This window comes from Ctenopharyngodon idella, chromosome 2 (assembly GCF_019924925.1).
Source record: "Ctenopharyngodon idella isolate HZGC_01 chromosome 2, HZGC01, whole genome shotgun sequence".
NCBI lineage: Eukaryota > Metazoa > Chordata > Actinopteri > Cypriniformes > Xenocyprididae > Ctenopharyngodon > Ctenopharyngodon idella.
In genome coordinates, this window is record NC_067221.1 from 1,041,219 (window position 1) to 1,057,817 (window position 16,599).

Consider the following 16,599-nt stretch of genomic DNA (forward strand, 5'->3'; position numbering starts at 1 on the left):
ATTTATAAGTATTAAAAAACTCCTGCGCATGGATCAAATCCAGTGGGAAACATGTTTACGCAGTATCCCTCCCTGCGCTCCATTCGGAAGGGCTCATCCCTCCGCCATAATCCCTACAGAGGGATGAAGGATGTAGGGGTCAAAAAACTCTTTTCTTGGAACTGCGTCATCTTAACGGGACAATCAAGGAGCATATATTGTACAAGCTGCGCCTTTTGTTCAACGTTAGTTTATATATTTATTTATTTTCGGTTTATCGCACCATATCGGATATTGTGTCTATGTATCTGAAACATTTGAATGGAGTGATAAAGGGAGCTGTAAAGTATTTTTGTTTAAGTACAATGTCGTTTTGACCATAATAATATACTAAATCTAACTATAAGTATAGAAAAATACTAAACATAAATTTATAGGTAAAATCGTGCCTCCTGTTCCCATTCTGTGACGACAAACAACTTCACTGTGCAAAGGATCTTGGGGGCCTGAAGTGTCCATCAGTTGTAAATTAAATTAAAGAAATACTGTTTGTATGTTTTATAACAGCGCCTCAACAGGGTGCGAGATATTGATAAATAAAAAATAAAATAAAATAATACACGTACTTTGTTCTTAAAATAAGTCTAAAATGCAAAATAGTTAAAAATAGTTAAAAGTTAAAACAGTTGTAATTTCTGTATACAGTAGCTATAAACAGCTTGTGAGAATTAAAATATTAAATTCAATAATATGTTAAAAAATATTTGTTAAATGCCGTTTTATATTTATCTTCTTATATTTATGTTGTTTTATTTTTGTAATGTAATGTGCTTTCGTAAAGTCATATTTCTGTTATAACATTGTTTTGAACTGCTTTTACAATGATCACTATTAATCGTGTAAAGGTTTTTTGGTGAATTGTATTAAAACCAAAGCAAGAATCCTAATAATAAAACTAAATCATTATTATTAGTGTAATAATAGCCTATAAGGAATTCAAAAATGTATTGTCCCTGTTTCTTGATAAATAGATAATAACAAATGAGATTTTGGTGGTATTTTGACCACTCAAATAGGAAATGTCCCCGGTTTCCATTTCAGAAATCTGGTCTTACTTTGAAGTGGCCAGTTTTGAGCACTTCGGTTTGGAACGACCCTTCAATATGGCGGCCATGAATGTTTTTTGTTATTTACTGAAGATTCAACAACCTGCTTCTCTCCTGAATAGATCATATATTTAAATAAAATCTGCATAATGTGAACATATCTAGTTGATGTGACTGTCTGAACTAACCGAGGTGTGCGTCTTCACTTGTTCACAAATGTTGGTACTGTCAGCTGAACCTCAGAGAGACAGGGCTGTGAACTACAAGAATAAGCAGGAACACTTTAATTTTCTCATAATATCCACTGCAGCATCAGCTCTATTTGGTCTCTCTAAGCCCCGCCTTTTCTGCTCTTATTGGTCAGATGGCCCAGTCAGCTGTGATTGGTCAGAAACAAATCGCTCATTATCATATCTGAATCTCAGCTCTGGATTCACAGTGATACGAACAGTAACGATGGCGTCGGTTTTACCGTATCAATCTCATCAAAGTGGATTTGCTTTGGCAGCAGAAAACAGCGTCTTCTCGACACGAACAACACGAACCAAACTCTTCCAGTCTCAGATACAACTACAGTGATTGAGGGCGGGGCAAAGAGACGCTGTTCAGCCAATGAAGACCAGAGGCGTGGCATTATGCAAATTAGTTACAAACCTGCGTAGGTTCAGCAGGAAGTGAGACTGAATTACTGACGACTCGATTCAGTTCAGAATCACTTCTTTCTTATAAAAGACAATAACTCCATTATCTGCACTTTACATTTAAACAACTTTTCAGATAACTTATAATACAAAACAGTTGTTTTGATGTACTTTGATTAAACAACTGGGGAAGTACAGTGAGATCCATCTTAACTCTATATTCAGTCTTGCCTTGAAGTAAATGAAATGTTTTCTGTGATTTCTCTGTCCTGTAGGGGTGATCGGGGCCGATGTGAGGGGACACCAGCTGCCCTGTGAAGAGCAACCGGTCACGTCCCGTATGGCTGTCATATGTGGGACGTCCTCATGTCACATGGCTGTGAGCTTCAGTTCCTGTACGTGTGTGTGTTCAGAGCATGTGACTGATGATGTCAGCGTGTGTCTGTCTCTCTCAGGTGAGCACACAGCCGCTGTTCGTCCCCGGGGTCTGGGGCCCGTATCTGTCCGCCATGCTGCCGGGACTGTGGCTTAATGAGGGGGGACAGAGCGCCACGGGACGACTGGTGAGAGCAGAGCATTCAGTCACATGTGTCTTTAATATGGAAGGAAACTGTGAATAGTTGTGTGTTCACTGTTTTTATTCTTGTTCGACTCGTTCGTCAGTCGAGTCTCCTGTGCGATCTGTGTTTGTTTGACGCTCAGAGTTTCAGTCGTTTATGACGTTGTGTTTCATGCTGTGTGTTTCGCTGCTGCTTGAGAATGTAGACAGAAACACAGTTTACTAGGGTTTGAAACAGAGACATGATGTCCTTGGTTCCAGACAGTCAGCGCTACACACATTACAGTAAACACATCATACACTATATATACAGATGATTTACATGGAAATATATGAACATCTTTCAGGTGGACCATGTGGTGAAGGGACACGCGGCGTCCAGTCAGCTGAGAGAGCGGGCGGAGAAGAGGTGACCGTCAGTGATTCTGATGCCGTCTCTGTGATCTCACTCAGTCTGATGGCTGTGTTTTCGCTCTGCAGTGGGAAACACGTTTACTCCTGCCTGAACCTCCATCTGCAGCACATGTCTGGAGACGCAGCACATCTGGAGCAGCTGACGGCCGGCCTGCACATCTGGCCTGATTTCCACGGCAACCGCTCTCCTCTGGCCGACCAGACGTCACGGGGCTCGGTGACGAACGCTGTGCTCATTACAGATCTTACTGAACATGTTACCCCAAATCACAAAATAAGAACATGAAGCTTATTATTAGGAGCATTAAGATGTTTGTGATTACAGATACAAAAGATTTACCTGTTATAACTCATTTTTACTGTAGTAGATATACGTTTGATGTAGATCCTGCTGGTTTGTGCAGGTTGTTGGACTCACTTTATCACAGACGCTGGATGATTTGGCTCTGCTGTATCTCGCAACTCTTCAGGCCATCGCTGTAAGACACACACACACACTCACACACACTCACACACACACACACACATGGATGATCCTTTAACCAAGTGTTCACGTCTTACAGTGTGAATGTGTCTCTGTTGTTTGAAGCTCGGCACCAGACACATCATAGATGCCATGAGAGAGGCAGGACATGACATCACAACCCTCTTCCTGTGCGGGGGGCTGAGCAAGAACGCTCTGTTCGTACAGACACACGCTAACATCACGGGTAAGTGCGCTTCATCTGTGTGTCACTGACCTGTGTAGTGTGTGTTCAGTGTAGAGACCAGCTGATACACTGACGTCACATGACTGAACGTCACCAGACAACTAACATGAGTCAGTCTGATTTGTGTTTGTTTGTTTGTGGTTAGTTAGTGGAGGATGTAGAAAGGTCAAGGGTCATAAACCGCCTGTTAAAGATTTCCACAAATGCACGCTGCAGTTCACCATCACATGCAATGAAATCAACACATATATTATAGATGGTTTTGTAAGATCACTGTAAATGTGACTGATGTAATTTAATGCACAAATAACTGCACAGCCATTTACATTTGTGCATTGGATATATTCATATATGAACACTGTTGTATTTTTAATAACTTTTGACAGTGTTATCCACTAACAATTGGTGTTAAAAACACATTTAATGATGAAGTGCAGTGTCTCAGATGTGCGCATACAGACGCTGGACGTGAGGTTGTGTGTGTGTGTGTGTGTGTGTGTGTGTGTGTGTGTGTGTGTGTGTTTCAGGGCTGCCGGTGGTCCTGCCGGCCGAACCAGAGGCTGTGCTGCTGGGATCTGCTGTGATCGGAGCCTGTGCTTCATCTGACTGCAGCTCCATACAGGTACAGCACTGCACCCGACACACACACACACACACACACTCACACACACACACACACACACACACACACACACACACACACACACACACACACACACACCTACTCATGACAACAGAGTGACCCTGAGGAACATTCTGTCTTTCTTTTTAGGAAGCAATGAAGAAGATGACCAGAATCGGGCATGTCGTCAGACCAAACCCTGAGCTAGAAAGGTACCATTCAATGATGTTTCTCATAATATAGCATTAATACACTATCATAAATCAGGATTCTTGAGCTCATGTTTCTTGCATCAGCACTCCTTCTCTCCTGTACTAGTAAGAATGAATATTCGTCTCTGTAAAGCTTTTACAGAAGGAAGTACGCCGTGTTTCTGCGTCTTTATGATCATCAGAAGGAGTGTGTGGCGCTGATGGAGGATGATGGAGTTTGACACAGATTAAACATTAGAAGAGTCTTGACATAAAAACTGCTTCAAATGACCAAAAACACCAGATTTTCATGAGTCTGTCCTTTAGCTGAGCATTATGTGTTCAGCCGTTTACACCTGTACAGGTATTTTACACAAATGAGCAGGAGTGAGGAAAATATCACCAGATAAAACCTGTCAAACCACTTTTGTGTTCGACCAAAACTGGAATCATTGTTGAAATATGCATTTCAGAGCAATAAAAGTCTTTTTAAAAATCAATTTTGCATGATTTATTATTATTGTGTGTGTGTGTGTGTGTGTGTGTGTGTCGCCTCTGGCTTGCTTAGTTGGACACGTAATATTCAGCAATATTATTGATTTGACTGCACTGACTCTATCAGATGAGAACTGAACTGAGCTGGATGATGACGTCACTGATTTCTGCAGCTTTATTGATGAATTAAACTCATGTTTGCTTGTATACTTGAACTACAATTTAAAAATATACTTGTAATTTGCAAATATGTTCTTATAGTTATTTTGGAATAAATTACTTGATAAAATGCATACAAAAAAAAAAAACATCCATTACATTGCAAATGTAAAAATACACATTAGAATTGTATCGTTTTTATTATTATTATTAAAATTAAGTTTAACTGCAACATGAACATTACAAAAAAAACCCGTGAGGACTTTGCATCTTCATTTGAGAACAGCTCTGGTGTTTTTGAACAGCTGCTGTCATCACACGGCATCACTGTCATACACATACATCAGCCGTCTGTACATTCACTCCTGATGGGGTTTGGTTGTGGTGTGTAGCGCAGATACTTCTTCCCCGAGGGCAGGTCTTTGGTGTAAACTCCAGCGGGGAAGAGCGTCATGGCCTCCTGCTCAGGGATGCTGGGCGGCACCATGACACTGTCTCCAGGCTTCGAACAAGAGCAGATGTGAGCGTCACTTATTACACACTGATGACAGGAACAGACTACAAACAGACTGGACTTGACATGTCTCACCCGCCAGTCCACAGGTGTGGCCACACGGTTGTGTGCCGTTAACTGCAAAGAGTCAACCACACGGAGAATCTCATCAAAGTTACGTCCCGTTGTTGCAGGATAGAGAATGGACAGCTTCAGCTTCTTATCTGGACCAATCACAAATACCTGAATGACAAATGCACATGTTAAGAAATCAATTGGTGCAGGTGATGGCTCTGTCCAAACCAATGTCCCAACCTTTTCAGTTATGTTAAACTGATATCTTATACAGTAAACCACCAAGCAAGCAAAGCAGGTTGAAATGCTGCTTAAATACCCAGGAAATGGCATCATCCCTACAGCATCACAGGAAGACGAGTGAGTGATCTCATTCCATTTTCTCTGTTCTACACTAATTGTGTTGTCTGCCGTCATTAAGCTCTAACATTCAGTTTTTTATTTTATTTTACTGTTTGTTCAAACTTTATATCAAGTGTCTTTAACTACTATTTAATAACATTTAAATTAATCATGTGATAAAATTCACTTGTTGGGTACATACAGTACATGTTTTTACATTGTACTTATATTCTAAAAACACCTGCATCTTTTTTTTTTGCATGGGAGGAGCATCCGGATGTCTTGGGTGGAGAGCCACACCTTCTGTGGGCGGTGTCGATCTCCTTCCAAAGGCATATGACACATGGATGGAGCTGTTCAGACTTCCCCTGCTGCTGGTACAGTATGGACCCTAGCTCGGGATCCAGGTGAACGAGGATAGGAGCAGATGTAAAGGCCTCTTTGAGTCATTGGAAAGTGTTGGCTGCGTTGGGGGCCAGAACAGAGACTTGGGCTTGCCTTTGGGGAGAGATGTGAGCGAGGCTGTTAGGAGACTGTAGCTGTTGTTTTAGCCCAGGAACTGGATGGAAGTCTGATGGAATGAGAAACAGTTGGTACTCCCTCAGCTTTTCCAACACCAGCCCTACGTGGTGATGATGTTTGGTCTGGTTCTAGGAGTACACCAAGATATCACTGATGTAGATCAAGAAAAAATGGTGGAGGAACTCCCGGAATAACTAATTCATAAACCTTTGGAACAAAGAAGCGGTGTTGACCAGGCATGACCCGGTATTCATAGTGGCCTGTAGGAGTCACGAAAGAGGACTTCCATTCTCCCCCCTTCTGGATCTGAATGAGGTTGTAGACGCTGTGAAGGTTGAGTTTCGCTAAGACAGCTGCTTTTCTTTTCAGGGATGCAGGATGAAGTGGAGTGGATACTTCACTGTGTTGTTTTTTAGAGCCCAGTCATCAATGCATTATAGCAAGCCTCCATCCTTCTTGACTGTGAAGAAGCAGCTTGAAGCAGCAGGGTAAGTAGAAGGGTGGATGTAACCCTGAAGTAGCGCTTCCTTCTGTTCAGGGACAGACAACGGGTAGATTTTCTCAACGATGGCACAGTCCCATGGTGGGTTGGATGGCAATTAAGAGGCTTGTTGGTGGCAGAAGACGCTGAAGTGGGAGTATTCAGGAGGGATCTCTATGGATGTTAGACTGGCAGGGCTTTTGTTGGTTGTGGCCCCAACTATTAAATGGGAGGTCTCATGGATTTCTGGAGTCAATAGGGGATGAGGAAGATTAGGGAAACATCCAGGGAAATAGTCTTTACCCCACTTCAGAACGCCTCTGGTTGACCAGGATAATACCAATGAGTGCTGGATGAGCCACGGGCGGCCCAGGATGATCTCAGCTGTCGACTTCTCCAGAACCAGGAGGATGATGTTCTCAGTGTGCAGATGACGAATGAGACATCGGCTCAGGGGTTTCTGACTAGAGAGTGGATCGAGAATGAGGTTTTACAGCTCTTTTTGTGAAGGTGGAGCTGGTGGCAAAAAAGCCCCGGAGATGAAGCTGACCTGCCAGCTGACCTGGAGTCGACAAGAGCTGGTATAGAGAGGTCAGCAGCAGTAAGGGTCACGGTGGTGAACAAAGGTGAGGATTAATTTTTTGCACAGTCTAAGTAACTCATAATCTGTGATAGAGTCACGCCCTTGGTGCAGATGAAACAGCTGCTTGCTGGTGGATGAATAAGTAGGTTTTCACAAGCAGGTTTGACACGTAGACAAGATATAATTATAATGCCTTTACAGGACCTTTTCGATGGAGATAACAATTGAGATCAACAATAGAGATCAAAGATGGAGACAATGATGGAGATCAGTAATGGAGATAGTACTGAGAGGTAAGTTCAGAACAAACAAGAGTCTGTATGCTTCTGGACACCAGACACTGACTGATTGGAAATGCAGGGTTTTATTGAGTCCTTGATTGTGTCTGTGGTTAGAATTTGGGTGTATTTGTAGGGATAGCTGGGCGTGGACGTGACAACCTGCCCCCAACCTTACCCGTGTCCAATTTCAATAAGTGTAACCTACTTTTTTATTGCTGCAAAAATGTCAAACACAAAACAAGGTTTACACTCTGTTCAGGTATGTTGTGTAGATCACAGTAATGTCAGCTACTATTGTAGGCCACAACATTCTCTTGTTGGACATTTTTGAAGTTTTATTCATGCGTGCAGTGCACTTACACATCGCGCGCTGAGTGGCATCCCGGTCTGATCCTTCTCCTCCGGGTCCAGCATGCCCAGCATCTCGACCAGATTCCTCCGATCATCAGCTATGATTGGGAAAGGAAACTCGCTTCCGGCCTCCGCGTTATTGTAAGCCATGATGTCCTGAAATCATCCGTGGAGACTCATTAGCAGCACGTCATACAGAGAGACACACTTCAGACTGAAAGAAGCAAACCTTGCTCCAGCTGTGATGGTCTTCGAGGCTGTCGACGGAGAGCGCGATCAGCTTGACGTTGCGTCTGCTGAACTCTGGACTGAGTTGAGCTGCTCTGCCGAGTTCAGTGGTGCAGACAGGAGTGAAGTCTCGAGGATGAGAGAACAGGACGCCCCAGCTGATGGAGGAAATAAACTCAGTTCACTCATGGGGAATGGCATGACTTTGGAAGCCCATTACTGCCACATAAGAGAAAATAATCATGCTTTGGTCAATTCTAATTATGACTTAAAAAGTTGAAATCATGACATACTAAGCCATATTTATCAGATGAAATGTCAGATTTTTTATCTCATAAATATGACTTAGTATGTTAGAATTATGACTTATGATTTAGCAAAGCATGATTTTCTTTTCTTGTGGCAGAAATACATAACTGAGTAAGAATCATATACACATTTTAACATTTATTTGCGTTAGGTTTCAGAATCATTGGGTGTCTAACTCTAGCAAAACATTCAGCATAAAAGGGTCTGATATCACTGACCGCACAACTAAGTGCCTAACCCTTACCCTAACCTCAACCCTAAAGCCAAGTCTTGACCTTCAAAGAGAAAGTGAGGACCGGCCAAAAGGTTACTCACGTTGTTCTTACTCTGATGGTCTAAATGTGGTCCTCACAAAGATAACTATACACACTCAGAGTGTGACGAGGACTCAAGGGAACTGGGATTTAGATCCATATGTGGTTTATTAAGTAATAGCACCAACAGTAAACAGGCAGTAGGGGTTGAAAACAGACAGATATACAAGCAGCAGTAAAGGCAAATCAGCAATAAGATCATAACAGGCAAAGTATCGGGGCAGGCAGCAAACAAACAGAGTCAATATTCAGGTAAATATCAGGGTCAAAAAGACAGGCAGCAAGAATTGTTCACAGTCCAAGGGTCAGAACACTGGAAAAACAATGGTGGGAAAACCGCTCAACATTGTTAGCCATGGCAAAGCCTGTGCTCAGCGTTAAAATAGCGTTCATAACAAAGAGTGTTTTTGTCGACTCTGCTCTTTATGTGTGTCAAACTCTGTCAGTGTTTTGGTGTAGCTGAAGAGATGGTAACAGTGGCGTCACGACAGCCTGACCTACAAACACAGTCACCATACAGGAACAGACAACGGCTTTGACCATGTACGGTTTATCAAAGCTGCCTGACTCACACATGTTGTCCATTGTGAGGACATTACGAGAGAAACGTGTCTTATATCCAATCCACACAATTCACAAACAACCAATACTGAATAAGAAGAAGAACACAGAGGAGGAGAGAAAAGAGGGGAATATTGTTAGATGTGACCTCAGGAAGTGACTATTGAGAATAAAACTGTTGTATTGTAATCTATGATGAACAACACAAATAACAAACAAAAATATCACAAGTACACATGATCTCATCACTTACGAATCCCCGAGAAAATCATGCAGCTTCAATCTGCCAAAAGTGGAATCGGCTTCAAAATTGGGAACGATGTCTCCTAACAGCATCCCCGGCATCCTGCAGCATCTCTCTCTATCTCTCTCTCTCTCTGTCTGTTGCATGTTGGGAAGTGTGGTTTGGTTTGGTGTGTGGGAGGATCTGAGAGAGCACTTGATTTGCAAGCATTTTTTTCTCTACACGTATGGTGATTTACTGGAGTTTTTCTCACACATTACAGTTTTTTTCCAATCCCTTGGACCAGCACCAGTTTCTCAATACTAATGTCACTGTTTCAAAGCTCTTCTCACAGTGATCACAGCATCAGTCTATGTGGACTAAACTGTGGATCATTTATCATTGTTTTGGCACATTCAATGATGACATATTTCAGATGATGTGATGGTTTTATAACTTAGACACAAACAGCAAAACTCTATGAACCTACAGGCCGATTTTTACATTTAAAGTGTACCTATTTTGCCCTTTTACAAAGTCCTGATGTTGTTTTTGTGCTCTACTAGAGCAGGTTTTCCTGCTTGAATGTTGATTATTTTCCTCATATTCTCCATTGTTCAGCTCCTCTCTTCCCAGTCTGTCAGTAACGCTCTGTTTACTTCCTGTCTCTATGAAGCCCCTCCTTCTGAAAAGCAGACTGTGCTCTGATTGGTCGGCTGGAGCAGTGTGTTGTGATTGGTGTTTGGGAAATGTCCCGCCCCTTACCATAACCGTCAGTTTTAATAAACTGGCTGCGTCTAAAATCACAGACTCTCTTGAGTAGGAACTTATTTTGAATAAGTAATTACTTCATGACAGTTAAAACATGTTCTATATAGTATGAATGTGTGGAGTGTGAATTAATCCAGACGTACTACATTCATCATGTTGTCATTATCATGTGACCTACGGCATCAGCTGTGTCTCTTCACTGCCATTCATAAATCCTCTCCCGTGGCCTCATGGGATAGAAAAGCGTCCATTATATGCACAGTTCAGAATCTCGACGGAAGTAGTAGATCATCCGGGTACTTTTTGCCTACTCATTTAAGAGTACTGTGAATTCAGACATACTTCTTTTGTCACACACTGTTTTTCACCTACTATATAGTAGGGGAAGTGTGCGATTTCAGATGCAGCCATTACTAACCAGGCCCTGCCCCATTATTTTACACATGCCTTGGGCAGGAATGGAGGAATATTACAACATTACACACTAAAGAAAGCTGAACATGTTAAAAACAGGACCCCTTGACTTACTCTTTTCAAAACCACTAAACTTATGTTCAAACATGATTCAAAGCTGAATAAGACGGCAGTTTGCTACATTTCTATAGTACCGTATTGAAATATATTCTGAATCTAAAAATGAAATACTACCAAAACAAGATGTAGCTGAACACCAACACAGTTAGTCTTTAAGCTTCATTACCATCTATACAACAGGAGAAACTCAGGAATAATGTTGTACTGTAATGTAAACATGGATCATGTAACAAACTGCAGTAAAATTATGTACAGTAGAGCGTGTCATTCTTGTTTTGTAAAGAAACATTACAAAATAAACCATTATATAATGCTCCTGGTGTTTTTTAGGTAATTGTTTTATGAGTGACAAGGTGTGTTTGTTGGGTGAGGAGAACTCCTGAAGAGTTTTGAAAAAGTGAACTAAATATTGAGAAATGTGTCCTAGTGATTGTAAAAAAAAAAAACACTGTCAAGTTTTCAGTCTTTTACAATGCTTTTAACAATAAAGCATGGTGTGTTTTCTTGATCAGACTCTCACTGATGATGTTGGTCTGGTCATGGGAGATGTTGTGAGGCTGTTGTGGTTTAGAAAGATTGATTTGTGAGCAAGAGAACAGTGTTTGAGACGTTTTGACATGTTTGAGTCTGTAACACTCTAACACAATCAACCATTTCACATGTGACTCCATTCATTACTAATGACAATCATGCAGAAGGTTCAGTTACTGTAGAAACTTTACCAGCACTATTAAGGTGGTTCAACTTGACTTTAAAAATGTTGATTTAGTTGTGAGTCTACATGAGTTGGAGCCGATGGAGATTGTTTGAAGGATGTCAGATCAAATGAATGTATGGTTGATGGAGGTTGATTTTTCAATTGTTCATCGCATTTTCAGCAGGGTTTCATCAGAATCATTTGTCATCGTCTTAATGTGAGCTATATGTGTCACGTTTCTCATGTGTTTGGACTCTTATTTTGATAGTTGTGACCCCGTTGCCACTTCCTGTGTTTACATCCTGTGTTGTATTGGTTTCCATGGTTTTTGATTATTCATCACGCCTGTTTCTTAAAGTTATTGCCTTCTGTGGTTCCTGTGGTGGTTGTTGTGCAAACAAGTACTCTACTCTACTCTCTCTGCTGGAGCCCAACGTGACAAAATGGTTGGCTTTTGACTGTAAGACGTTTGCAGTTCATTTAAAACTTTATATCAGATATACGGCTCAATATATGTTTCAACAAGTCCCTGCCTCACTGGCACTGAAAAATAATTTAACCAAGGTTATGTGAGGATTAAGATGTATAAACCCCTGCTTTGCATACAATATATGGAAAGATAGAAAAAGACATTCAAATGTACTGAGAGATGCCCACGTAGTTCACGGGACGTGAACCCGGGCCCTTCCGCATGGGAGTCGGACACTCTAACGAGGAGGTTAAAGGCTGGAGCCTCTAGTGTCAGTCGCTAGAGCATCTCGAGATCAGAGGAGTGAGGTTTACACGCACAGCGACTACTAGCTTACGTCTGTTACACCCAGTGTCCTCTACAGATACTCCTCTATTCCACGAGCAGGAGGAAGAAACACTGGAGAAATGAGCTTTAAAGGGTTAATGCAACCAAACATGAACAACACACGACATCATGTGACAAAGGGTGAGGATCAGACAACCAATCAAAACTTCATCAAACAACCAATCAAAACTTAAATCTGAAACAACTACCTAATGTCAGACTTCTATAAGTCAGCATCTATAAAAGGCATCTTTGTATTGTTTCATTCATCCTTTCATCCGTTGGTTTGTGTGTGAGAGGAGCTCTTGTCAATTTCTGGGATTAACAACCGCATTTACTTACAGGAGTGAGTCTCTAAATGTCCCGTTCACACAGAAACTTACAGTAACATCTGGAATACTGTCTGTATGAACGTGCAACGAGAGTCAAGCCTGTATTCTCTTACCAGTAACCATAGCGACAGTGACCAAAGTAACATCAAAGATGGTGAAAAAGTCTGATCACTTTCTGACAACATTTTGATATTGATGATCAATCTGCACTGAGCCGGAGCCTGTTAAACAGATGAGATTGTTTTCAAACAAGAACAATTATTCTGAACTTTATTAATGTCATTTTATTTACATGAGAATGTAAATGTGGTGAAAGAGATTATAATTGATAAACAAATACATTAAACTATCAGAGCGAGTGAAAGACACAAATGATGTTAACTGCTAAAAATGTTTAGTTGGTCTGAAATATCATATTATAAATATTATAATCATTATGGATGAGTTCATTATTATATTTGTAGGTCTGATACTGAAGAGCCTGAAGATTTCTGCTGACAGACTCATCTGAGCTTCTTCCTCCTGTTCCACCTTTAAATAAAACAAAACCATCATTTGATTGAATACTAAAGCAACATTAATCATTCAATATCACATGTTTCTGATACTCATGCTGACACACATGCTGCTTTATTTAACTGTAAAGAGTCTCTTCCATCTGTATGAAACACATTTACACATTAATCACACATTTATTTCTCCTCATAGACACAGTAGTGAGACTCTTCTGTGGATCACCTGATGATTCCTGATCCTCTCATGATGATTTCACAAATCTTCATCTACAGAAGGAGGAACAGAAGAGAAAACAATCAGTGTTCAGTGGAACAAAGTGAAAATGAGATCTTTAATATCACAGTGATGTTTCCTCACCTCAGGACACAGTTTGAGTCTCGTAGCACGTCACGGAGCCGCTGCTTTGAGTCTCCTATCTTATTCTTTCTCAGATCAAGATCTTTTAAAAACTGCAGTGCTTTTGAGTTAGTCAAAGACTGAGTTAAAGAAGAAACATCTGTAATGCCACAGTCCTGTAGACTAGAAAGACACAAACAGAGGAAGAGATCATCTTACAAACAAATCATGAATGTGAAGAATTTTACACAAATATAATGTGAACTCAGACTCATTGTGAGATATTGAGTATAAAGTGTTTTAGTTTAAACTGTTGAAGTGATTTTCAGCATTTTGATTCTTGTATGTGAATGTTACTGACCTCAATCTCTCCAGTTTACAGTGTGAATCCTTCAGTACGTCACATAGGTGCTTCACTCCTGTGTTTCCTAGTTTATTCCCGCTCAGGTTCAGCTCTCTCAGGTGTGACGGGTTTGATTTCAGAGCTGAAGTCAGGATGACACACTGTTTCTCTGTAATCCTGCATCTATTCAGACTGAAGACAGAGAAATAACAATAGTTCACATCTATGATGATCATCTTATTGAAGAGCTTCAGCAGCATTTAGTTTCCAATAGTCTGTTCTGAAACCCAGTCACACTAGTTCTGTGTGCTGAAGATACTGTTTCTTCTCTTTCATCTTTAACTATTTATTTGATGTCTCTATTCTTTATTCTCTGTTGAAAAGGCAGATTTCTGCATGTACACAATCAGTACATCGTATCAAATGATGGAAATTAAACAATTACTAACTAGATTTAAAAGACACACACACGCACACAAACACACACACACACACACACACACACACACACACAAATTAACCAATAGGTAAAACCCAGAAAGTGCAGTGCTATAAAGAATGAAACATAAGCTCTGCTGTCTTAAAATAAATAAACTTCAATCTCACTGTAACTGCTGTACAGTATAATGATACTAACTCTAGTTTCTCCAGCTTGAATTGTGGGTTCATCAGTAGATCACTGAGGTTTTTCACTTCAAAGTCTCCTAGATTATTCCCGCTCAGGTTCAGCTCTCTCAGGTGTGACGGGTTTGATTTCAGAGCTGAAGTCAGGATGACACACTGTTTCTCTGTAATACTGCATTCATATAGACTGAAGACAGAAAGAGAAAATGACTCAAATCCATGTTCAGTTCATGTGTGAGTTAAATGAATCATGAATAAATGTCATACAGTCACTAATAAACCAGCAAAAACATGGAAACTTCATGATATAAACGAACAAACCAAGACAGGAGCGTTTGAGGACACTAGTTACAATCCGAGTCTGGATCCGTCCTCACTCCACAAATAAGTGAATTTATCACTCTAGATTAATATATAGGATCAATATAGAAACAATAGAAAAATGAACTATGGTCTATTTTCACATTTTTAATAAAAGAAAATCTAATGAATCAATTATTAAGTCATTTTAGATTATAATTTACAATCTCTAAACACACATTTTGCTTAATAAAAGAAGATTCAGTGAAAAGTACCATTAGTCCAGTATAAATGTAAGATTTCAGAATAATCTATTTGTGTCACAGTTTTGTTGTGTTTTATTATCATGGTGTTGCTGTCTGTGTGTGTTCCCTAGTTAGTGTTCTTGGTTAATTAGTTCCTGCAGCTGTTCTGTTTCACTTTAATTACTCTGTGTGTTTAATCCAGGGGTCCAAACTCTGTCCTGCAGAGTTCAGCTTCAACTCTCCTCAACACACCTGTCTAGAAGTTTCTAGTAAGAGCTTGATTATCTGGTTCAGGTGTGTTTAATTGGGGTTGAGCTGAACTCTACAGGACCCTCCAGGAGCAGGATTGGACACCCTGATTAAGGCCCCGTTTACACTAGTGCCTTTTCATTTTAAAACGCATAACTTTTACTACGGTTACGCCTGTGGTTTACACTACTCCAGTGTTTCTGAGACTTCTGAAAACGCTGCAGACCCTGTTTTAGTTTGAAAACACTAGGGTTGTGTTTCAGTGTAAACGGACCAAAACAGAGACTTTTGAGAACGATGGTGTGGCTGCCCACGTCCACTCTGTGTGTCCTCGACGACCGTGTGAACAATAACATGGAGACTGAACTGCAATCTTTGCTGGTTTTCTTGTCATTTTTAGCAGCTATTGATCAGTTAAACTGCATTGTTTAATACTGCAGCTACTGACATGCACAAGAGGAAACTGTTTACACTTGAACACACATGCCCAGTGTGCATGAACAGTCATGTGACATGTGTTTTCAGTTGTGTAGTGTAGACGGAGATCGTTTCTGAAACGCTGTGTAAACGCCGGTGTAGACGAGGATCGTTTTAAAACAAAAACGTACTAGTGTAAACGGGGCCTTAAACCCTTAGCTCTTCTCTTTTTTCTGTCGTTTATGTTGAAGTGGTTGTGCTTTATTTCTCCTACATGTTAGATTTGTGATTAAAGACAATGTTTGTCACGTTTTTAGTTTGTTTTTTGATTCACTTTCTGTTCCATTCATGTCTGAGTTTCTTTGTATATCTTCTAGGTTGTTAATAGTTCAGTCCTCCTCGTTCTCCACCTGTTTGTCTCCACAGTACCTTATTTGATTATAGTGTTCGGTTCAGGTGTGTCTAGTTTGTTTCTTCCTTTGTTCTGATCAGTATTTCAGCCTTCAGTTTGTGTTTGGTCCCTGTCCTGCATTAACTCTGTTCATATGTGTTAAAGTGGTTATATATTCTCCTGTTTTGTGTTTTGAGTGATATTAAAAGTCTTCCTGAGGATCTCCTTCGTCGTGCGCATCATTACTGCCACTAAAACCCTGACAGTGTTATTGTATTCTCCATCATGAGCTTCATTACAACCAGCCATTCCTGACAATCTGCTTTTAGTCTGTTTTTACTTCTGTCTTGTTTCATAGCAAAGATTTGTCAGATTTCAGCATTTGAAACATTTTATAGCCACAAAGTTT

The 16,599-nt window shown here is 40.5% G+C and overlaps 3 protein-coding genes across 3 annotated transcripts in view; 1 reads left to right on the forward strand and 2 right to left on the reverse strand.

Moving 5' to 3' along the window:
• Positions 1–16,599, reverse strand: part of LOC127504736 (NACHT, LRR and PYD domains-containing protein 12-like) — a 595,457-nt gene that overhangs the window by 346,390 nt on the left and 232,468 nt on the right. The window contains exons 55-56 of the mRNA XM_051879684.1: positions 14,602–14,775; positions 13,983–14,156 (exon numbers count right to left, since the gene is read on the reverse strand). Of these exons, the coding sequence (XP_051735644.1) occupies positions 13,983–14,156; positions 14,602–14,775 (348 nt within the window). The remainder of the gene's footprint in view (positions 1–13,982; positions 14,157–14,601; positions 14,776–16,599) is intronic.
• LOC127523449 (FGGY carbohydrate kinase domain-containing protein-like) lies at positions 29–4,722 on the forward strand. Its single transcript, XM_051914164.1, has 11 exons — positions 29–62; positions 207–224; positions 2,002–2,105; positions 2,182–2,289; positions 2,633–2,694; positions 2,766–2,916; positions 3,104–3,178; positions 3,289–3,409; positions 3,937–4,031; positions 4,182–4,243; positions 4,377–4,722. Exons 1-11 carry the CDS (start codon positions 29–31, stop codon positions 4,462–4,464), a joined length of 918 nt encoding a protein of 305 aa, XP_051770124.1. The 3' UTR covers positions 4,465–4,722.
• Positions 4,882–9,836, reverse strand: LOC127505100 (peroxiredoxin-6-like). Its single transcript, XM_051880428.1, has 5 exons — positions 9,670–9,836; positions 8,234–8,390; positions 8,014–8,160; positions 5,466–5,612; positions 4,882–5,378 (listed from the first exon to the last, which is right to left on the reverse strand). Exons 1-5 carry the CDS (start codon positions 9,804–9,806, stop codon positions 5,220–5,222), a joined length of 747 nt encoding a protein of 248 aa, XP_051736388.1. The 5' UTR covers positions 9,807–9,836; the 3' UTR covers positions 4,882–5,219.